This window comes from Palaemon carinicauda, chromosome 5 (genome assembly GCF_036898095.1).
Source record: "Palaemon carinicauda isolate YSFRI2023 chromosome 5, ASM3689809v2, whole genome shotgun sequence".
Lineage (NCBI taxonomy): Eukaryota > Metazoa > Arthropoda > Malacostraca > Decapoda > Palaemonidae > Palaemon > Palaemon carinicauda.
In genome coordinates this window covers 137,740,756-137,765,784 of record NC_090729.1, presented here as the reverse complement: position 1 = coordinate 137,765,784, position 25,029 = coordinate 137,740,756, and the positions used below count along the sequence as shown (strand labels likewise).

Sequence of the window (25,029 nt, the reverse complement as noted above, 5' to 3'; positions counted from 1 at the left end):
AAAGCATTAACTAAAATCACTGACAGAAAAAATGAGCTCGAACATGCACTTAAAGGCATTCTAATTCTTAATACGAGGTCGACTTCAAATGGAAATGTTGTTGTAAACTGTTCTGATGGAAAGATCAGAGAGAAAGCAGCAAAAAAGATGAAAACCATGAGTACTGACTCAGAAGGAAAATTGGAAAACTAAAATCTGAAATGATGATATACAATGTATACAATGATAAAGATATAGTAAAGGCTATGATTCAAAGGAATTGTGGCCTGGACCATAGGCAAAATATAGAGAAGATAAGTCTGGTATCCAAGAAAAATGCTGCATGTGTGACTACCCACTACTAGTTGAAATGAGATTCTGAAGTTCAGAAGACTATTCATGATATAGGGGATAAATTTAAGCTGTGAAGGGGTATATGAAACATACATGATAGGTATCACGTGATCACCTACTACAGTGTCAAAGATATGGATATTTTGAAAAATACTGCAAGTTTAAGACTGATGGTAAAGTTTGTGGGAAGTGTTAAGAAAAAAAACATTACACCAATGAATGTAATTCACAACAGGTAAAATGTATAAACTACAGCGAGTTAAACAAACCAAATAACCACACAGTGAATTCAAGAAATTGCAAAGCTTATGATTTGGAATTGAAGAAAATAGCAGAAAATGCTGACCACGGATACTAAGGGTGTTATAAACTGTGGCCATAAAACATACAATCTGTTGATAATAAAACTATTCAAATTCATTAATCATTATCAGAAAAATGATTAAACAACTTTGGCAAGGCTAAGCTCACTGACATGACCCCCACACACATGCATTCTATCATATTCCGAAAGAGGACAAGTTTTGGGGGGAGGATCAAACTCTTCAGCCATAGGGTTACTCAAATCTCTAGTGATAAAAAGAACTACTGTAACAAGCTTTGAATATAGATAAATAAACTTTATGCACATAAACAAAAAATTATCCATTGTAACAGTTTACAAACCTCAGAGAACAAATATATGCATCTTCTTTGAAGAATTCAGTGTTCTCATTGAGATGTTTGATTCTGGCATCCTGGCATCTAAAGTCATTGTCGCTGATATCATTTGTTATAAACAAAGAATAAAAGAAATATTCAATTTAAAATAATAAAAGCAAAGATATTATTATAAAAGTTGTATAGCTTTCAGGAGACCTACTTCTGATATATATCTAAAAAATAATGCTAGCATAGTACAACACATCGTCCACATTAAGAATTTTGGCAAGGATGAACCAGCCATCCTCACCTCGAGCCTCAAACATATCTATTTCAGTGCAATAATGGGGAATTCGGACAAAAAATGCCTCACTGTCAAGGGTACAACCATTCATCATATGGCTGGCCAGTTAGCAGAAACTTGTGTGTCAACCAAGTGTGACCAATGCAGAGACAACAAAGAGTAGTCTATCACTTTCCGGGCATCATGTTACACATCCAAGGGGATAAAACATTCGTTATTTCTCTCATCTCATTTTCACCTAAACTATCCCAATGCTGTGGCTAATTATTATAAATCAAATTATTAATGCTAGGTAAAAAAAATCATTACAGAGAATAAGATGCCATCTTGGTAGCAACTCTGACGCAGCATCCTTTGCCAGTAAATCTGCCTTCACCTTTCCATACACCCCTATGTGTCCCGGAACCCAGCAAAATCGAACTGTTATACCTTTCAGTCCAATAATAAAATGCCACTCTGAAATTTTCAAAACTAAAGGATTAGTGGAATTAAAAACTTCTTAAGCTTGTAGAACACTTCTTGCATCACTAAAGATAGTAAACTTGCCCTCATCTTTCAATGCTTTTTTTTCAATAGCTCTTAGTACAGTATGCGAAAAAGTTTGGCAGTAAATATAGAAGATACTAAAGGAAGTACACTAAAAAGTTAAAAGTATTTCTATACATTCCAAATCCGATGCAGCATCAGATTTGGAGCCATCAGTATAAATAAAAGTCAACTTCTTATGTTCTTCAACATGTTTTATAAATCGAGACCTGACTTCAAAGTCAGTCATGTTTTTTACATTCCAGTAAGATATTTACAAAAAGATATCTCTGGTAATTTCCATGGATGATTTCATGATTTCCATGGATGGTTTGATAATATCCTAAATGGGAACACTTTCTTTCTAGCTATATCTAGACTGTCTACAAATGTTTTTACCTGAAAACCATAAGGTTGAGGAGATTTTGGGTGCAAATTAAAATATCTAAAATGCCTTATAAGGTTTGCTGTCGCATACACGAAATAATTAGGATGTGTTTGCAACCTTAACAAATACCGAACAACAGCTGATTTTCGGTAAAGGTCTAAAGGTAATTCTACAGCATCAACAAGAAGGCTTGGGATAGGCGAGGTTCTAAAAGCTTCTGTGGCCAATCTAATACCAGTCTAGTACATAGAATCTAAACTGTTTAATCGGCTTGGGGTGGATGATGAGTATATTTCACACCCATAGCTAATTTTTCACAAAAATAAAACCTTTTAAAACTTTAGTTTTGTGGTCTGCCCAATGATGTAAAGGAAAAAACATTTAAAAGATTCAGAGCCTCAAGACATTTTACTTTTAAGGCTGTTCAGCCTGCAATCGAATATCAATTCTAAAAATCTAGCTTCACTTACACATGGGATCCGTTGACCTTTGATGTACATATCCTGGTCTGGATGTACTCCCTGGATACGACAGAAATAGACGACTACAGCTTTGCTTGTTGAAAACTTGAATCCATTCACATAAGCACAGTGAATAATTTTGTTAATAGAGAGTTGTAATGTTCTCTAAACTATTGCCATTCTAGCTCCAGCAAATGATATGGAGAGATCATCTAAAAATAGTGTTCAGGCAATATCTTGGGAATGACAGACAATAACCCATTAATAGCTAATGCGAATAGGGTTACAATAGCACACTATCCTGGGGAACTCCTTCCAGATATTTCCTCTCTGACAGTTTCACCCCCTTTAACTTGAAAAAAACAAATTATGTAAAATAAATTATTGCATGAACAATGGTAGCTCTCCTTTTTACTCCCAAATTATCAATGGTTTTAAGTATGCCATATCTCCATGCAGTATTACATATTGCTATTTGGAAGTAAAGGCTTCACAAACAGAGGACTTACATCATATCAAAATATCAGTCTTTTAGTGTATTTTCCTAAATCCACGCTCAATACTTGATAAAATACCCTTCTTTTCCAGATACTAGACCAGTCTTGCATTGACCATCTTCTCCGTGATCTTACATAAACAAAATCTCAATGCAATTGATCAATTGTTTGATGCTATAAACTTATCCTGACCGGGTTTTAAAACGGCTTAAATAATGGCTAGTTCCCAAACACTTGGATAGCTATGATCATGCCACTTTCTGTTAATAATACTTAAAATAAATAACTCAGTATTGTATTGACAGGTACATGTTTATTAATTGCTTTATTATTGCAAGTTATAAGTGCTGAATCAAATTCCCTTTCTACTCTAGGCAACACATAGAGGGCGACTGTGGCAGGGAAGTGTATACAGCTGTTCTCTTCATAAAATCATTGTATGATGTCTAGGGATCATTTCTAGCTTAGGTACACATTTCTGGTATGGGGAGATTTTCTCCAAGATGGCCAGCAGACCCAATCGGAAAATTGTCTACAGTATATCTCGAGAACGGATGCTTCTAGTGGAAAACTACAGGGGACTGAATTTGTTCAAAAAGCTTTTCTACACCAAAAGCATGTTCTGTGCAGTTTATTTGCAAATAGTGCTAATAAAAGGATATATTTAACTAAATTGTTGAATTGGTCAATTAAAGGATAACTCTATTGAAACAAAACCTTTACTTACTTCATTATATCTTGAGTTAACTAATGTGGCGTCAGTTGAACATGTGTTACAACATTTAATAAATAAAGTTAAATCGAATAATAAAGAAGAAACTAGGCAAAAAAATTCTATATATAGTTAATTGTAATCTCAACGAATATGTCCATCATACTGTATATACATATTAATTATGCAGGGCCACATTTTACAGGCCCCATGGGCCTTATTGAGCTGTCCTTAGTTGGAATTACACAATGGTTGGTTCATAATCTATGTGAAGTTATATGTACCAAATATGAAATACTGAGAGTTCAATAAAAAATCAACCAATCAATCATATTGTAAACTGAAAATTCCTTTTTTTGGGGGGTGGGGGGTATCTAGCTGTCTCGTCCACCAGTGCCTTTATTGATAAAATTTACATAACTGGCCTTATATACTATTATTTTTGCAGTTGCTTGAATTTCTCCAAGCACAAGATCATAAGCATCTTTGACATTCACATCAGTTTGTTCTGTAACAGATCTTGTAATTTCACAAGCTAGAAACATCCTCAGTTATTGGCTCTGTAATAATTTGAGGAGTCAATCCTGTCTCTTTTTCTTCATATCCATAATGACACGGATCATGAATGCCTCCAGAGTCCTTTAATAAATTCTAGCATCCTTATTCCCGTAGATATGTCCTTTTGATGTGGAGCTTTAGCCTAGAAGAAGTTGGTGGAGCTTCATAAAATCCATATTTTTCATATAATGGTGCATAAAGAGTCACAGATCATTTATTCTTTTGAAATGTTTTGACAACATTACAGTCAAATACTCATCAACATTTTCTAGCATGATGTCTGATAAGTCTTCCCTCCTGGGTCTTCAAGAATACATGCATAATCTTTTCCTCAATTTAAAGTTTCATGCATTGTCCCAACTTTAATTGTCCTGTCACAGCCAATGAGTGTACGAAGAGCCAGAAATCTTTCAATAAGTTGATTCTCTACTACTTCTCATATGTCATGTACTGGAAGGTATCATGCAAAGTGCCCTTATCCAGAAAGAGTCCAAAGTTTCTTCAAACAATTTGATTTAAAAAACAATGTTGGAGTAGTGAATGGCACACACAAATATAAGTGTCAGAAGAGGCAATTAATAGACTTCAAACACTTGTAGATTTGACAGCTCGATTTATGTGAATGAACAATCTTTCATTTGCTTTTTCAGCAGTAGACCTCAACTCAGATACCTTTGTTACGTGTCCATTTTGTACTTGAAGTGCTTTTTCCCCAATTATACCACTTAGAAACATGTTACTGTTGACAATTTTTCTTGAAGTTGCAGAGCAAGGGTTTGAAAAAATTCTGGAGTTGATTTTTATTATGAATTGGTGACTAAAATGCATCCTCGTTTTTTTGATCAGGCTGCCAAACTGCTTGATATTGTTATGTTAATACAATCTTTCTTGGTGCCTCTAAGTCTTTTTCTAACTTTTTTTACAGTTCTCCTGATATAGATCAAAGACTACATCAACTCTTATTGCTTCGTTGGACAGGGATATAATCCTAATCAATATCATTTTAACAATCTCTCCAAAGACTTTCATAGAACTTGCAGCAGCAGTATTAAGCACATGGAGCATGAAATAAAATACTATGCAGGTTGTGGATGTAAGACTCCAATCTGGTTATCTACCAAATTCTTTTCCATCTTGTGAATTAATTCAGATTTTTTAGCGTTATGTAGTTCTCCATCTTTTAAGAAGGATCTACCTATACTTGTTAACTTTCAAGTTTAAAGTCTATCAATTGGGTACCCTCACTGTCTACCTATCTCTGATATCTTCTGAGCAGTAGATGCCTCTTTTGCTACATTAACTCTTTTAATTTCAATCTTTCCTTTAAAAATCATTTTCTTCGACAAAGGATGAAGTAGTGCTTGGACTTTTGTTTGAAACCTCTGGCAAGTGCTTTTCTGTTGCAAAGTTTAATACTTAGTAATGGGCTGTTAAAATAGATAGGTTATACTTATCGAAGATAATATCAATCATTTTCATGATACACTGATTATCCTTCAGAGTTATAATATCCAAAAACTTGTGATGCAAGACATACTCATAATTTTCCGTTATTCAAAAATACTTTCACTGGAGCACATTCATTAAAGGATGATATCATTCATGATCCATGCCATTATGGATATGAAGAACATGAGACAGGATGGGCTCCTCAAATTATTACAGAGCCAATACCTGCGGATTTTCCTAACCCGTGAAATTGGAATCTCTGTTACAGAACAAACTCATGTGCATGTCAAATGAACTTAGTATCATGGTTAAGATTTTGTGCTTGTGGAAATTCAGGCAATAGCAAAAATAAGAGTATATAAGGTCAGTTATGTACATTTTATCTACAAAGGCACTGGTGGACGAGACAGATATTTTCCCCAAAAAAATAGGTTTTGAAAGAAATTTTCAGTATAAAATATGATTGATTGGTTGATAATTTATTCAGCTCTCATTTATTCATAGTTGGTACATATACCTTCACATAGATCATGAACCAACCAATGTGTAATTCTAACTAAGGTCAGCTCAATGAGATTCACGGGGCCTGTACAATGTAGCACTGCATAATTTATATGTATATACAGTCTGTAGGACAATTTCATGGAGATTACAGTTAACTTAATATAGATTTTTTTTGCCTAGTTTCTTCTTTATTATTCGATTTAACTCTTTATTTATCAAATGCTGTAATTCATACTTTCAGCTGACGTCACATTAGTTAACACAAGATATAATGAAGTGAGTAAAGGATTTATTTCAATGGAATTATCGTTTAAAGGGCGAATTCAACAATCTAATTACAGATCATATACTTTTATTAGCACAACTTTCAAATAAACTGCACAAAACTAGGCTCTTCTAGTGTAGAAAAGCTTAATGAACAAATTCAGACCCTTGTAGTTTTCCTCTAGAAGTATCCGTTCTCGAGATATAGACAGTTTTCCGATTGGGTCCGGCGGCCATCTTGGAGGATAAAACCCCATACTATAAATGTGTACCCAAGCTAGAAATGATCCCTAGACATTATACAATCATTTTATGAAGAGAACAGCTGTATAAACTTCCATGCCACAGTCGCCCTCTTTGTGGAGCCTAGACTATATATTAAAATGAGTATTGCAGGGTTCTTCTTGTTCTGTTGTAAAATCTAGCATTTTCTAATCTTGAATGCTTCTATACTGGTGACCAGGAGCTACTTCACACTTGCATGATACATTGAAGAAATATCCACAGTGGCTCCAGTCAAATACTGACCATTCACCTTCAACACTGGTCTTGGGGTAACAAAAGATATCGAAGACTGGCACCTAGCTGCTTTTATGGCACAACGGAATTGATCTCTACAATCTTTTTATATTATCCAATTCTCCTGTGTACGGTGTCTATGCATTTGAGTCAATTATTTTTTGGTGACTCTATGCCAGGCATTTAGTTCTGAGGACCACCATTTGGAAAACCCTATGGTTTTGGGAATTGCATTAATTCCTGCTGTATGGAGAGTTCCCTTCATTAAGTCTATAGCATCATCAACACTTTTAAACTATTCTGCATTCCCTTCCATTTCGCTTAGATAATGAAATCTATCCCATCTCCCTTGTCAATGTTTCATTATGACGATCACTGTAGAGTTGGATTATTGTTGGTGTTTATCATTATTGGTGAATGATCACTAATATGTCAATCATCTAATGTTCTCCAATAGAAATTGGGAAGGCATTCAGAGTTTGCAATTCAAAGGTCAATGCATGACAATGTACCTGTCTGGACATGAAAATGTGGGGGCTCTCCTATATCAAGGAGTCCTACATCTTCATCTCAACAATTGATGATATACTTGTCCTAATTCATGTATGTAGATATGAATTGTACGTCAAGGTAAATGAACTCTTTAATCATGAGAATTCCACAAAAACCTATAACTCAGCATTTTGTTGTAGCAAGAGTGCATTTTGGTAGCAAAGGGAGTTTAGTTACCTTTGTGCGCTCAAGTAGACAAGGCTCTCATACCTGAGAGAGCGATAGCTGTGTACAGAATAGTGTGTACTTACGTACCTTTTGTAATAAATGAAGAAAACCCATATTCCAACGTCTCATTATCCGTCTACATGGGTCCTGTCGGTGTCAAGTGAAAAATATGTCTGTTTGTGTATGCTGTGAGTGAAGCTGTTCTTTGAGATGGTAAAATAAAAGTTCAAGATGCCTAGATACACAAGGACTAACTTAGCAGACGCTGCTGCTGCAGGAGATGAGAAAGAAGGAGCAGTGGTATATAGCATTGCTGATGAAGAATAGAGACAGGAAATTATAATGCAAGAATTGGAAAATAAGTTAGATAACTTACAACAGTTAATGAACATATTGTTGGTGGAACAAGAACAGAAGCGGCGCGCAACCACAGCATATCCGACGTACATGGATGAAGTCCAAACGCAACTAGTGAAAGTACACAAGCACAGCCGAGTGAAGATACGTAAATCGTAGTTCAAAAGTTTCCAGGACTCCAGGCAAGTGGTAGGCCTTTTGATGATCAACGGCCTAACGAAGGGTTTCAATCGATTGAAGTGTTTTTGAGAGACTTTGAAGTAGCTACATATGGGTGGTCGGAAAGAGAAAAAGCTATTCAAGTAATCAGATTGCTGAAAGATGCTCCTGCAATGGAGGTAATTTGTTGGCCGCAAGACAGTTTAAGAAATTATACTGAAATAAAACGACGTTTAATTGAGAAATACAGTATTCCCTCGAATATCACGGTAGATAGGGACCGAGACCACCCGTGATATTTGAAAATCCACGAAGTAGGACAAAACCATTATTTTTACCTTATTTAATTGTTTATAGGCTGTTTAAAACCATCCCTGTAATGTTTATAACATACCCTTTACTATACTGTATTATTAATAATAGAAAGATTGTAACACTTGTTAGGTTGTACAGTACACTATTACAGTTCAGTACTGCACATAAATACACCTGTAACACTAGAGAATTAAGCAAGTACGTACATGCAACAAGTTAGTTACTGTGGCAATACATGTACAACACATACATACATATGTAAAAAAAATAAATTTCTAAAAAGAAATTACAAATTAAACAAATAAATAATTATTAGAAAAAATATAGTAAATAATTTAAGAAAGTAGAGAGAGAGAACCTTTACAATATGTACATACGTATGATAAAAAATGAAAGAACCTTTACAATACGTACATACATATGAAAAAAAAATTAAAGTTTTTATCTGAAAAAAAAAAATACAAAATAGAGGCAAATAATTATTGAAATAAAAAAACAATATTTGCTGTGCTTACCATGGAAGAAGAAGACGTCAACTTGAATGATGAAGGATTCTTAAAGTTGAATGATTGCCTAGGCTACAACGACGATGATGATACGATGATGATGAAGATTTCACTGCGCAATTGATATTATGACAATGAAGGGGGATGATGGGTATCATTGCACAGCAAATGACAGCTTTTATGACTCTTCTAAAGTTGGGGGCGCCGTATCCTCTGGCACCGCCTCCTGAACTTCAGCTGCAAGAACTTTTTTTCGGCGCTCGAAGAACATGGTGATCGGTAACTGCCGTCATTCTTTCTTGCTTTTTTCAAAAACGACCTTATACGGCTGCATACCACCGTCCAGATTTTTGCAGAATTGCAGAGACCATATCATATCGTCATTTTCCCGTGAAAGTGCTTGCGCCTCTTTCAATACCCTGCAAATGGTCGAGAGCCGTTCCAAGGTCAGGCCAGGGTCAGGATCCTCTTTCTCTCACTCTTCCGAATCGTCTTCCTCTTAGCTAGCTGACTTCGTTAGTTCTTCTAAGTCCTCATCTGTTAGTTCTTGGGAGTGGCAGTCAAGCAGTTCGTCAAAGTCGTCCGTAGTCATGTCGGCAAATTCTTCACCACCGAGGATAGCAGCCAACTTCACAGCCTTTTTTACCGCCGAATGCTGGATTTCGGCAGGCGTGAATCCCTCGTCATCGTAGACGATCTCAGGCCACAGCTTCTTCCAGCTGGAGTTAATGGTGGAAGGTTTCATCTCTTCCAACGCCTTCTGGATATTTTCAAGGCACGTAGCAACCGTGTACGTGCGCCAGTATGCCTTCAGGTTAAAGTCTTCTTGTGCATGCGCATCGTCCACTTTAGCAACCAGGTCTGCCAGAGCCTTAAATGCCCTAATAATTCCCTGGTCCATAGGTTGAACTAGGGACATAGTGTTAAGTGGCAGAAACTCCACTTAGACCCCAGGGAACGTCAAGTTTGTTGCATGGCCACCAGCATTATCCATAAGCAGCAGGACTTTGAACGGGAGGTTTTTTCCAGGAGGTACACCTTCACCTGCGGGATAAAACATTGGTGAAACCAGTCACTTGTCAGCGCCTTCATTACCCAGGCCATAGGATTGCTCATCCAATGGACAGGAAGGCAATTCTTGTTCTTATGCTTCAGCGCCCTTGGGTTTTGTGATTTGTAAATGAGTGCTGGCTTCAACATAAACCCTTGGGCATTGCCGCACATGACGAGGGTCACACGATCCTTATAGGCTTCAAAGCCAGAGGCTCTGGCTTCCTCCTTGAAAAGGAACGTACGCGATGGCATCCGTTTCCAAAATAAGCCAGTTTTGTCCATATTAAAAACTTGTTCGGGAAGATATTTGCCCTCAGTTATAATATCTTGGAATGTATCACGTACGTATTCCTTGGCAGCATCCTCATCCACAGAAGCAGCCACGCCATGCATTGCTACGCTTTTGAGTCCGTATCGTTTCTGGAATTTGGCAAACCACCCTTTGCAAGCGACAAACTGTGATTTTTCTTTGTTGATTGGCTGGATGGGCCTGGTTGCAAATCGTCAGGGTTTTCTTCCATTTCTTCATCCCCTTCTTGTGGTTCCTGTGGTTCCTTTGGCAGTATACACTTCGTAAAGTTTCCGCGCCTTTGTCTGGATCATGTTCTTATCCAACTGAATATTTTTCTTTCTACAGTTGTTTATTCATATCGATAATGCCGTTTCCATCTTCAAAATTGACTTGTTCCTTTGAGTTACAACTTGCTTTTGTGTTTTGTTGAAGGTTATGGCACCAGTTCTCCTAATCTTAACCTCCTCTTTCTTTATAGAATGAACTGTGGATTTGTTCACCCCAAAATGGCAACTGACGGCAGCATACGTTCTTCCTTCCTTAAGCATATCGAGAAGTTTAATTTTCTCGGGGATAGACATCATCTTACGTTGCTTCTTAGACTTGCTGTCAGCCTTGGAGGTAGCAGGACGTTTAGAAGTAATTACAAGGGATGTACACTCGAATAAAGTTCATAAAAATCACAATTAAATCACAAACGGCACAGGTAAAGTGAATCACGCGATGCTGAATACTGGAGCGAAATGTAGGAAGCAAGGCTAGGAGGAATCTCTAGTGATTGCTTTCACTCTCCCTGAAGCGCCAATCACGTAACTGTTTACAAGGTGCGATGTTCTCATTGGCCATCTCGTTCTCCACGAACCAATCACAGATCTCTTTATAAGTGACGTCAGTCTCTCTCGCAGAGATACTATGCTACCCTTCTTGATGCGGCTAGCGAACCGAGAAACCAAGCGTATGGCGGCCGTGTTACAGTGATTATTTTTTTAGTGTATTTTTTAAATATAAGTTATTATACTTAAATCATTTTTTTTTTTTACATTTTATCACTGTTTTATTCTTCCTACAATATAAAAAATATTTATAATATACAATTTTTGATACTTTAATTATTTTTAATATTTAATTTTAGAATATTCGATTATCACAGTTTTTATGGATTTATGGTGGAAATCCGCTATATTAACATATTGAAAAACCCATAAAGTAGAAAATCCGTGGTAATCGAACCGCGAAGTAGCGAGGGGTTACTGTATGCCTTGCCTGATGCAAGAAAGGGAGACATGAAAGAAAATTACAAACCCAAAATTCGGGAAGGTGAATTCGTTCTTAGTTTTGCAACTCACATTTTTCGGGATTGCGATTCGTTTGCTACCCGGAGCGCCAATCTCCCAGAAGGTGATAAAAAAGCAATTGCCCGGAAACATATTCGCAGATTAGTAAACCTATATTTATGTGGTTATTTGTTCGAGGACAATCGCTCGTTAGCAGATGTAGTGAGTGCGATACAAAACATTTTAGACAGTTTGCCAGAAGTAAAAAGTTGGTTGCCATGAGAGGCACTAGACCCCCAACGAGGGGTAGAGGAGAACGCAGTCAGCAATGCTGGCAGTGTGGGGGAGAGGGGCTCCAACGAGTGGAGTGCCCCACCCAAGGACCCCCCCGCTGTTACACTTGTTAGGCCTACGGTCATCTATCTCAAGAGTACTCAGCGAAAAACGGCCACAGCGGGCGGGCTGTGGCACACGCACACCTCTCCCCACCCAACATCCAAGGAAAAGGAAACAGAGGAAGGGAGAGATGAGGGAGTTCGATGACCCCGCCCCCCACCACATGACATCACAAGCAGTAGCTGAGGAAGAGGTAACATCTGACGTGACAGAGCAGGCACTGGGACCTCCATCGGTAACCCCGACCTCACCCCCACAGCACTAGGGAGCAGCAGCATTGCAGCTGAGGTCATTGGCCCGTGCCCCATATCTCATAATGGCCGTCTAGGAATGTTACCAGTTAGGATTGACCTGCCAGATAAATCCATTCGAGCGTTGATCGACATTGGAGCCAGCGTTTCACTAATTGAAAAAAGATTATCCTCAATCCCACTACAGTCAGCGGCATCCATCGTCCTCGAAACGCCAGGAGGAAATAAAATACGCATAAACCATACAACGATCATCAACATTAAGGTGGGATCTGTGAAGTTTTCACACGATTCTTTTGTCTTGTCCACTTTGGGAATTCCATGAATCAAGGCTATTTTAGGAATTGATTTCATCTCCAATAAACAAATATGCATTTTTGGGGAAAAGATACAATAACAGTAAAAGCAGGAGGGTACAATTTGCCGATAGAAAGTCATGAGGGAGTAAGTGCGTGTGCGAGCTCGGAGAGACATTTAAATAAAGTAACAGCTGTACCTGAGAGAGGAGAAGTGTTGTCTCCCCAGACACTTACGAGCATATCAGTGACCCCGTGTCACCCTCTTGAGGAAGGAACCAAGGTCGTTGTTAAACCCCATGACAATTGGGCCCATATGATATCAGAGGGCTTGACAGAAATAAAAGAGAACAGAGCTGATATAACGATAGTTAATTTGTCAAATAAAAGAGTTGTATTAGGAAGTGATTCTGAGAGTGAATTAGAGTTATGTGAATTGGCTTATAATGGGATGTTGGGAGCCACAACTACAGCACCCACAGACGAACGCACTCAGAATTTGATTATGCAAGCACGAATACTATGTCCATCAAAATATCAACCTGTAGTTAGTGACATTGTCAATAATTATAACGATGTAATTGCAATTGGATATGAGCCATTCGGGAGGATTGATCGATTTCCCTTTAGCATTGAAACTGGGAACATGGAGCCGATCAGGTCAAGGCTTTATAGGGTACCCATTCATTTCCAAGGAGAGATAGAAAGGGAAATTAATAAATTAAGTGAACAAGGGATAATCGAGTAGAGCGAATCCCCCTGGGCTTCTCCTATTGTAGCTGTTAGGAAAAAGGATGGCTCGGTAAGATTACATGTTGATTATAGAAAGTTGAATACAGTCACTAAGGATAACGCATTTCCATTGCCCTCGATCGAAGAATTACTTGTGAAGGTACGGGAAAGTAAATATTTTACAACTGTTGATTTTAAATCTGAATACTATCAAATACCCATTCAGGAAAACAGTAAATGTAAAATAGCATTTATAGCTACCGATAAACTATTTCAGTTTAATTTTCTTCCTTTCGTTGTTAAAAATGCTCTAAGTCCTTTCCCTGGAGTAATGATGGCGGTTTTGTCTCACTTAATTGGCCATAATGTTCTTATTTTTTTAGACGATATCATAATTACAGGGAAAACAGCCGAAGAACATAATAATAATATTCGTAAAGTTTTAGAAGCATTGCGACGTAATGGTATGGAAATAAATTTGTTAAAGTGCAAATTTTTCTGTAAACAGGTCGAAGTTTTAGGTCACATAATAACCCCAGAAGGTATCCAACCATGCCCCAGTAAAGTAGCGGCTATTAGCGATTTCCCCAGGCCACGTAACACTAAGGAAGTAACTGGGTTCCTAGGGCTCGCTGGGTATTAACGTAAATTCATGAGGTTTTGGAGAGATAGCGAGACCCTTAGAAGCTTTAAAGAAACAAAAAGTAATAAATTGGGGAGGGGAAGAAGAAAGAGCCTTTATCCACTTGAAAGCTTCCTTAACTAGCAATGAATTACTCGCATATCATAGATTTAATCACCCGTTTTTAGGGACAACAGATGCGAGTAGCATAGCTACTGGTGGCGTAGTTTCTCAATGAGATGATAAAGGCAGAGACTGACCTATTTGTTTTGCTTCCCGGGCATTAAAAGGGGCAGAAAAGAATTATATTACATTCAATCGAGAGACTTTGGCTATTTGTTGGGTTCTAGAGAGTCATAGGTTCATTTTATTAGGTCAGTCGATTGAGTTGCAAATGTGATCATCGCCCCATACATGATTTTTATTATAAAAATTATTTGACCTGTCAACAAGCGAGATGGATTGAGAGAATGTTAGTGTTTAATATAAAGGGTTTTCACCACATAGAAGGTAAAGCTAACAAGGTAGCTGATGCTCTCTCTAGAGGTGAAGTAATAGGAGTAACAACTAGGGTACAAAAGGGGAACGAAGAACGTAACCAAAATATTGAACACCCCCATCAAAATACAGAAAATAGAGAGCGGGATGTGAATTCTCCCGATGAGCAGTCAGAAGACGAGAGAGAGAGAGAGAGAGAGAGAGAGAGAGAGAGAGAGAGAGAGAGAGAGACGAGCAGCGAAGGTGAATATATGTGGGTGGCCAAGAACATGACCAGGGGTGTCCAGAATGAATGCCCTAATGATGCAGGTTTGATTGACTTGGGAGGATGGGACATATAAGAAGTCCGAGAGGGACAGAAAAAAGAGGAATGGATGGAAAGTGTGCGAGCAGTGATTAAAGGGGAATTGGAGAGTTATCCGTTATTTCTGAATGTGCCTCGTGAAAATTTTTTATAGAAAATGATATCTTATGTTGTGCTTATGAGAAGAGGGGAGGGGAATTTGTGCACGGGTAATTCTTCCTCCCTCTTTAATTAATCGAGCCATCCATATTGAACATGCAAGTCCGTATGCAGGGCATTTAGGGATTGATAGAACATTAAGGAGAGCACATGAATCCTCCATTTGGTAAGCAATGAAAAAATCTATAGAGAATTACATAAAAGGTTGTCATTCTTGTATCTGTTTCAAGGAACATAAAAACACTGTACCAGAAGCGAGAAAGTGGCCTGTGATTCCTAATAGATTTTATAGAGTGCATATGGATGTGGTAGGACCATTTCTTACTGGTTTAACACAACATAAGTATATATGTGTATTTGTGGATGCATTTACTTCGTACACTCATACTTTCGCAATGTTGGATGAATCGGAAAATTCATTAGCCCAGGCACTTTGCTCTTTCATTACTAGATTTGGTTGCCTCAAAATGTTGATAAGCGATAATGGTCTCGAGTTTATAAATAAGGTGGTAAAGTGGTCACGGACTTGATGGAAATTGAACACTTTTCAGTGACCGCATATAGTCCTTCAGCAAATGGCTTAGTAGAATCGCATAATAGGGAAGTAGTGCAAATATTACCTTACTTAGTGGCTGATGATCCCCTTCATTGGCACGCCATGCTTCCTACAGCTGAGCTAGCTTTGAACATTGCATACAATGCTTCGCTCAGGGACACGCCTTTCTTTTTAGTGTATGGACAGGATCCTGTGTTACCATATACGGTACTCATTAATTCGCAACAATTGCCAAATTATGCAACTGAGCAATACCGTTTATATTTATTAAATCTATTAAGGAGAGTAATGAACACCACTGAAAGGTTTTTGAAAAGAGCTAATGAAAAACTCAGCTCAAAGTATGATGGTCGGTTCAAAACAGCACCAGTAAAAGTATTTGTGGGCAATCGTGTGTATTTGAAATGATTACAACCTAGGAAACACAAACTAGAGCCAACGTATTTGAGTCTGTACTGAGTAAAGATGGTTAAATCTAACACAGTTGTGATACAAAGCATTATTAATGGCACAGTGTCTGAACATCAAGCACACATAAGTGGTGCCTGAAGAGGTAGTTTTCAAAAGTGTTCCTCCTTACCCCCTGCTTACGTGACATTTCTCGAGTTGATGGGTAGAATTTTTTTTCCCTTTGTTGTTGTTGTTGTTTGAACAGACCTCATTTCTTCTTTTGACGTATTTTAAATAAACTTGATGATAACAATGTGTTCTTATGTTAAAGCTTAATGTATACGTAAAATGTTGTGGTAATTTTGCTGACTGTGGCAATACGTATAACATTGCTGAGGTTAAATACGTCAGGTGAAATCCGTCAGGCGGATGCTGTATTATTCATGTATTTACATAATTCCTGGTTGCTTTGTCAGGGGCGGTTCCCGAATGGCATGTGACTGCGGGATTAAAGTTCAGCCTTGAGGATAGGCAGTGTTAGGGAATGTGTAGATGTTAATACCTTATACTTAATGTTATAAGAGACTGGTGGGAAGATAATGATTTTCTCGGGAAAACGGCTAGTGGCCACCGGTTGATAATTACAAGTGCAAGTGTAGTAGTGATTTAAATAAATGGCGAAACGGTGGTGGTGAGTTGTGTTGCCAAATTGTGCCCTAAACCCGGACAAGTAAAATCGAGGGATAAAGGAATATCTATTCCTAGCCATGTCCCGCCCAAAAACTCCATACTGATCACAACCAGATGGAGGTTATTGATGAGGTTGTGTAAGATTGATGTTATGATTTTTTTTTCACTTGGGGTATTCTGTATTTTAGTTGGAGAGGTCTTCAAAAGAAATGAGTGGAATTATTTATATTGTATTGTGTACATTTTTTCATGCAATATTTCATTTTTAATTTTTTTTTTTTTTTTTTTTGAGGAAGATGTGTTATTCTTTTTTGGGTGATTTCTGTATAAACATTCTATGTTGCATTTCTGTTTAGTACATGCCATACCTATTCCGGGTCAGAGTGTCCTCCATATATCATAGACTAGTGAGAGCGAGTGCGCACCTCCTCCCGGAGTGAGGAGCCTTAGGGGGGGAGTAATGTCCTAATTCATGCATGTAGATATGTATTGTACGTCAAGGGAAATGAACTCTTTAATCATGAAAATTCCACAAAAACCTATAAGTCAGCATATTGTTGTAGCAAAATTGCATTTTGGTAGCGAAGGGAGTTTAGTTGCCTTTGTGCGCTCAAGTATACAAGGCTCTTGCACCTGAGAGAGTGATAGCTGTGTACAGAATAGTGTGTACTTACGAACCTTTTGTAATAAATGAAGAAATCCCATATTCCGACGTCTCATTACCCATCTACATGGGTCATACTATTGCCCCTTGTGTTTGCTAAAACATCACCCCATAAGGGATGTCTACCATTGAAAGCTCTCAGCAAGAGAAAAGATTGAGTGAGATGTTGAATTCCTTCTAATTAATTTTCATATAAACAGTAATCATTTGGAGGCAAGTGAAGAGAGAAAATTGTGTATTTTCTCCCTATATCTATTTGTACAACCACTGCCAGTAGAGGTGTACGAATAGGCTAAGATATTTGGGGAACATGTCGACGAACGTATATGAGACTTTCGCCATGGTTCCCTGCTTGGTGATCATATGGTTTCCTATACACAAAATACTCTCAAGGACAAGGAGTATTAGCATTAAACTTGCTCCCCTGTAGAAATAAAATCATAGGAGTGTGCTTATTAATTAGTTCAAGTTCTTCATATTTGGCCCTATAACCCTGATAAGTTCATTACAAAATGGAAGAGAAACTATAGTTTCCTTCTGGAAGACATCTTGGACGAGGTCTTCCCATTTGCAGTTTTCTATTAAACAATATTCCCTGTAGGCTTCTTTATGGCATAGGGACCCAGAATTAGCAAAAATAGCATTAAAAGATCAAATGCACTTAGCAACAACATATGTCTGTAAAGCTTTATTGCAATCAAAGCCAAATACTGTACCTAAGCAAGTTGCTTGTAGCACCCAATATGTATCATCAGTTCACAAACATAGTTCCAAGTTAGGATGATCTACTGTATGTTCCAAGGAAAAAGCTCATCCATCATAATAAATAAAGTTGAACTTTTAACCCTGGAACGGTACGGTGGGTCGTCCGCGACCCCGAGCGTCAAAAAAAAAGAGGTTTTTCTCACGTGACTCACCCCCGTGACTGAATTTGTGGGTGATCGCCTTGCAGTAGGTGTCTCGCCTACACGCTCTAGTAGTGTCCAGATGTGCATTGCTGTAGCTGTACTCCTTCCCCGATTTCTGAGACGCGTCGGGGTCTAGCGCGACCGAGTTTACCCTTCTAAGGTAATTTGCATAATTATCAAAGTTATTACGTATTATGAAATTGTCATAGAATGGTGCAACTTGTATAGGTTATCAGTTGTGGAAAGTCTTGGTGGATTGTTTGGCTACCATTTGCATGATTTTTTTTTTAGTTAAAATGTCGTTCATCACCACGAGGACCATTTTACCGCGAGTGCCCCTTTTTAATTTTTTTTCATTTTTTTGCCAAGTCATTTTTCCGTAAGATATTACCAAATAGTGTCGTAAAACTTTTGCTTTTTTAGTGTTGGAAAGTGTGTCTAGATGATCTGGCTACCTATGCGTGACTTTGCTTTTGTCAGATACGACGTAGTTATTGGTATATTGGGTATTTAACTGCGGTTGCCAATTTCTGTTTTTTTTTTAATATTTGTAAAAATTTACTACGTAGTAAGGAATTGCCGTATATTATTGATTTTTTTTTCATGTTTATGTGTTAGAAAGTATGCCTTGATGGTTGGGCTAACACGTGCATGTCTTTTTTTTTATCTGAGATGCCGTATATTAGAATGTTGGGCATTTTACCGCGAGTGCCCCTTTTTAATTTTTTTTTTCATTTTTTGGCCAAGTAATTTTTCCGTAAGATATTGCTAAATAGTGTCGTAAAACTTTTGCTTTTTTAGTGTTGGAAAGTGTGTCTAGATGATCTGGCTACCCATGCGTGACTTTGTTTTTGTCAGATACGACGTAATTATTGGCATATTGGGTATTTAACTGCGGTTGCCAATTTCTGTTTTTTTTTTCAATATTTGTAAAAATTTACTACGTAGTAAGGAATTGCCGTATATTATTGATTTTTTTTTCATGTTTGTGTGTTAGAAAGTGTGCCTTGATGGTTGGGCTAACACGTGCATGTCTTTTTTTTTATCTGAGATGCCGTATATTAGAATGTTGGGCATTTTTCCGCAAGTGCCCCTTTTTATTTGTTTTGCATTTTTTTGCTTAGTCATGTTACCGTAAGGAATTGGCAAGTAGTGTCGCAAAACTTATATTTTTATAGTGTTGGAAAGTGTTTCTAGATTATGTGGCTACCCATGCCTATTTTTTTTTAGCCAGATATAGCGTATATATAGGTATGTGTTCGATTTTCCTGTGATTGCCATTTTTTCATTTTTTCCCATTTCTTTCAAAATTACTACGTACTAAGGAACTATCACAGAGTAATGATTCATTTAGATGTTTATTTGTCAGAAAATGTGCCTTGATGGTTTGCCTAGCACGTGGCTGAAATTTTTTTTTTCTGAAATGCGCATAATAAAATGTTGGCCATTTTTCTGCGAGTGCCCCTTTTTATTTGTTTTTCATTTTTTTACTTAGTCATGTTACCGTAAGGAAATGGCAAGAAGTGTCGCAAAACTTATATTTTTATAGTGTTGGAAAGTGTTTCTAGATGATCTGGCTACCCATGCCTATCTTTTTTTTTAGCCAGATATGGCGTATATATAGGTATGTGTTCGATTTTCCTGTGATTGCCATTTTTTCGTTTTTTCCCATTTCTTTCAAAATTACTACGTACTAAGGAACTATCACAGAGTAATGATTCATTTAGATGTTTATTTGTCGGAAAATGTGCCTTGATGGTTTGCCTAGCACGTGGCTGAAATTTTTCTTTTCTGAAATGCCGTATATTAGAATGGCCATTTTTCCGCAAGTGCCCTTTTTTATTTGTTTTGCGTTTTTTTGCTTAGTCATGTTACCGTAAGGAATTGGCAAGTAGTGTCGTAAAACTTATAATTTTATAGTGTTGGAAAGTGTTTCTAGATGATCTGGCTACCCATGCCTATTTTTTTTTAGCCAGATATGGCGTATATATAGGTATGTGTTCGATTTTCCTGTGATTGCCATTTTTTCGTTTTTTCCCATCTCTTTCTAAATTACTACGTACTAAGGAACTATCACAGAGTAATGATTCATTTAGATGTTTATTTGTCGGAAAATGTGCCTTGATGGTTTGCGTAGCACGTGGCTGAATTTTTTTTTTCTGAAATGCCGTATATTAGAATGTTAGCCATTTTTCCGCGAGTGCCCCTTTTTATTTGTTTTGCATTTTTTTGCTTAGTCATGTTACCGTAAGAAATTGGCAAGTAGTGTCGCAAAACTTATATTTTTATAGTGTTGGAAAGTGTTTCTAGATGATCTGGCTACCCATGCCTATCTTTTTTTAAGCCAGATATGGAGTATATATAGGTATGTGTTCGATTTTCCGGTGATTGCCATTTTTTCGTTTTTTCCCATTTCTTTCAAAATTACTACGTACTAAGGAACTATCACAGAGTAATGATTCATTTTGATGTTCATTTGTCGGAAAATTTTGTTTACTTCTTTTTTGATTGAATATCATCAAATTTTTTTAGCTAAAATATTATATTGTTTTACATTTTTTTTTTCGATTTTATTTCCTTTCAAAAATTTTTTTTTTGGGGTCAGAATTTTAATTTTATAGTCGTAAAATAATCGACAATTATCCAGCAACCCACCATACAATTTTTATGCATATCCAAGAATAATTAGATTAGTAAATAACACCATGAAATTGACATACCCTTCCTACATTTCAAGTGGCAGATTAGGGAGTCTGAGTCAGTGTGGTTGGCGGCCATTTTGTGGACATATCCGAAGCGTAAGTTGCCCTATCTATATATATTCTTGTTCCCTATAGAATTTGTGATATTTTGGTATATTTTTACCTGCATAAATATCATATTATATATTAAATATACATATTTTTTTACGAAATTTCTAAGTACTCAAAAAATTACCTTTAGATATGGCCCCTGATATAAATGTAATTTACAAAATAATGAAGATTTTTTTACATACTTCTATTTTAGGATAACATATGTTTATTCCCTAAAAAAATTAGCCACTTCCTATTTCATTTGGGTACCCCAAAAAATTCATGAAATTTGGACAAATTTTTTTGGCCGAAAAAAGTTACCCTTTTTTTCTCATTTCAGATCTTCACCTCCATGGGTCTGACTTCATCCAAAATACATCAAGATGTGTCCTAAACATTCAAGAATCAATTCCTAAAAGGATTTGTGTATATATGTATAAACTTTTTTTATGAATTTTTATGTAAGGTCTTTTTTTTCTACTTAATTTTTTAAAATATTTATAATAAATAGTTTTTCTGCAGATGAGTAGTATTTATCTTTACAGTTGTTTTAAGCATTCATTGAAGTTTTTTTTTTTTTGGCAAAAGAAAAAAGGTTACTGCAAAAACTGATTTTTCAAGAATTTTTTTTGGCGTCGGGGTCGCGCGCGTCCGAGTATACCCTTAAAGGGGTGTCCGGGGAGCGTACCTATCCAGGGTTAAGCTGAGTATGTACTAATTGCACTTTTATATAGTTGTATGTATGTATGTGTGTAGAGGGGAATTCCACTTATACTGGGTGAAGGCACCATAAGGGGAAAAGTTTGAGAACCCCTGGTCTAAATCATTATACAGTACACTGATGTAAAACAATAATCTGAAATTTAGTAACAATAGCATCAAAATAGTAATATTCAATCCCATGAGATTATAAAACTGAACAACATTTTCTAAATAAAATACCAACCATTAATAGTAAAGAGGAAATAGGTAATGGGGTTTCTGCCTAAGCCAAAGTTCTGAGATACGAAGTAGTAGTTTTCACTTTTAACTTTTCCTTTTATGTCTTAATTATAAGTTAAACAAACTTTCTTCCTGAAAATCTTTGGTATTGGGGCTTCCCATTCATAAAAAAACTCTATAAATGTCCAAATGTTAGTTTAATTTACATTGTATGTTGTATTCTGCATTTTAAATTTTAAACATTTCTTTTAAAAACAAACCTTGTAAGTCAAATCTTCTTGAGCAAGCGAGAATTTAAAGAGGAGAGGATCCACATCACCTGGTTTTAGATCATCATATGTGTAAGGATGTGTACTAAAATCGGTTCCACCAATGGGGATACGACCTAATGAGTACTGCAACCCAGAAGGTGAATAATATGCCCTGAAAACCAATCTTCATAAGTTTTGAAACAATACAATTTAGCATTTTAATACAAAAAAGGACAGTGTTTTACAGGTAAACATAGTTTTCAAATGTACTTGAAAATTTGAACTGAATAAAAAAAAAGGTCATAGCCGATATCATAAAATTACAAATGCTTGATACTTTCAAAACCAATATTGATTATTCCACCATTATGAAACAAAGAGTCCTTTTTAAATACATAAGCCAGAGTGATAATTTCTTATATGTACCTACTTGACACCTTTTTATTATCATTAAAAGGAGGTTTGATTGATTGATTGATTGATATAAAATTACCTGGGATCCTGACATCGAAGGTTATTGACACCGATATAATTTACTATAAACAAAGAATAAAAAAATATTCTATTAAAACCATATAAGCAAAAATGTCCTTGTAAAATTTTTATAGCTTTCATAAAACCTGCTTCAGAAATATATCTAAAAATAATGCTAGCATAGTACAACACCTCCTATCCAAGAATATTGGCAAGAATAAACCTGCCAGACTCAAACTGATATAATTTCTTTTAGGGCTATTACAGCGCTATTTGGTCACTGCATAGCTGTCATGAGTACCAAACATTCGTCGTAATATTGTTAATATTTGTTATTTTTCTCATCTTCTTTTCAACTAAAATATCCCAAAGCTGTTGCCAATTATTAAAAATAAAATTCGTAATGCTAGGTACAAAATCATTACAGAGAATGGGATACCTTCTTTGCCAATAAATATGCCTTCTCATTTAGACACACCCAGCAAAATTGAACTGTTATACCTCTCGGTCAGAGCCACTCTAAGATTTTCAAAAATAAAGGGTTACTGGAAATAAGAACTTCCTAACCTTGTAGGAAACTTCTTCCATAACTGCATTTAGTAAAATTGCCTTCATCTTCTCTATATTTTCAAGAGCGGCTAGTATGCCATATAGTTCGGTTATAAATATAGAAAATACAAGAGGAAGTGCACCTCTACAATTAAAACTACTATTACATACTCCAAATCCGACATCAGAATCAGATTTGGAACCGTCAGTATATTTGAAAGTCGATTCTGTGTTCTTCAACATATTCCATAAAACGAGACCTAGCTTCTAAATAAGTTATGTTCTTTTTTATACCAATAAAATATTTACAAAAAAATATCTCTGATAATTTCCATAGAGGGATTGATGAATTGGGTGCAATTCAAAATATCTACAATACACTAAGAGGGTGGCAGTCTGATAGCATAAAGACTTAAGAAGTTCTAAATGCTCTTGTTTCCAATATGATACTGGTATGGTATGTAGAATATAAAATCTTTAATCGGCTTAGGGTGGCTGAGGAGTATATTTCATACCCATAACTGATTTTTGTATATCTTTAAAAGAGTTTTGAAGTCTCTCCACCATGATGTATGGGGCAAAACATTTAAAAGATTCAGAGCCTCAAGACATTTTACTTTTAAAGCTTTCAAGTGAAGAAACTTTGTCAGCCTACAATCAAATATTAACCCTAAAAATCTAGCTTCACTTACACATGGGGTTTGTTTACCTTTGATGTGCATATCAGGATCTGGATGTACTCCCCAAATACAACAGAAATGGACAACAACATATTTGCTTGTCGAAAACTTAAATCCATTCACATAAGCACAGTGAATCATTTTGTCAATAGAGAGTTGCAATTTTCTCTCAACCAATGCCATTCTAGCTCCACTAAATGATAGTAGAGATCATCTACACATAGTGATGAGAAAATAGCTTGGGGAATGACACACGATATCCCATTAATGGGTAACGCTAATAGGGTTACACTTGGCACACAACCCTGGGGAACTCCTTCCTGACATTCCTCTCTGACAGAGTTTCGCCCAATTTAACTTGAAAAAAAAATATATGTGAAATAAATGATTGAATGAACAATGGTATCTCTCCCCTCAATCCAAAATTATGAATGGGTTTAAGTATGCCCTGTCTCCAAGCAGTATTATATGTTTTTTCAAGATAAAAAAAGATTGTTACATGGTGCTGTTTGGAAACCAAGGCTTAACAAATAGATGGCTGAAGTCATACCAACACATCAGTCGAATGCATTTTTCTAAATCCACACTGGATAGATGATAATATATCTTTCTTCTCCAAATACCATGCCATTCATTAATTGACCATCTTCTCCGTGATCTTACATATAAAAGATCTCAATGGAATTCGTAGATAATTAGCTGCTAAAAACTTATCTTTACCATGTTTTAAAAAGACTAAAATAATGGCTAGTTCCCATACACTTGGATAACTGCGATCATGCCATGTTTAATCCTTGCATATGGAAATCAATCAGGTCCAGGAGTAGAATAATTGCAATTCAGCCAGTGCAAAATCAAATTCCCTTCCAGTAAAAGGAGCAATGTAAGATTCCTCCTTTTCTGTTTCAAAATTTAGTATTTTCCATTCGCCAATGCCTCTATACTGGTGACCAGGAGCTGCTTCACCCTTGGAGAAATTATTTGCCAAAGCTTTGCTAACCTCAGTTGATCCAGTCACAACATATTGACCATTTACTTTC

At 36.5% G+C, this 25,029-nt stretch overlaps 1 protein-coding gene across 1 annotated transcript in view; it reads right to left on the bottom strand.

Annotated features, from left to right (window-relative positions):
• The window catches only part of LOC137641165 (lysosomal acid glucosylceramidase-like), a 353,296-nt gene extending 329,124 nt beyond the window's left edge, over positions 1-24,172 (bottom strand). Inside the window, exons 1-3 of the mRNA XM_068373604.1 lie at positions 24,002-24,172; positions 23,328-23,576; positions 22,296-22,430 (exon numbers count right to left, since the gene is read on the bottom strand). Coding sequence (XP_068229705.1) covers positions 22,296-22,430; positions 23,328-23,576; positions 24,002-24,172 — 555 coding nt within the window. The remainder of the gene's footprint in view (positions 1-22,295; positions 22,431-23,327; positions 23,577-24,001) is intronic.
• Positions 24,173-25,029: the final 857 nt, after the last annotated feature.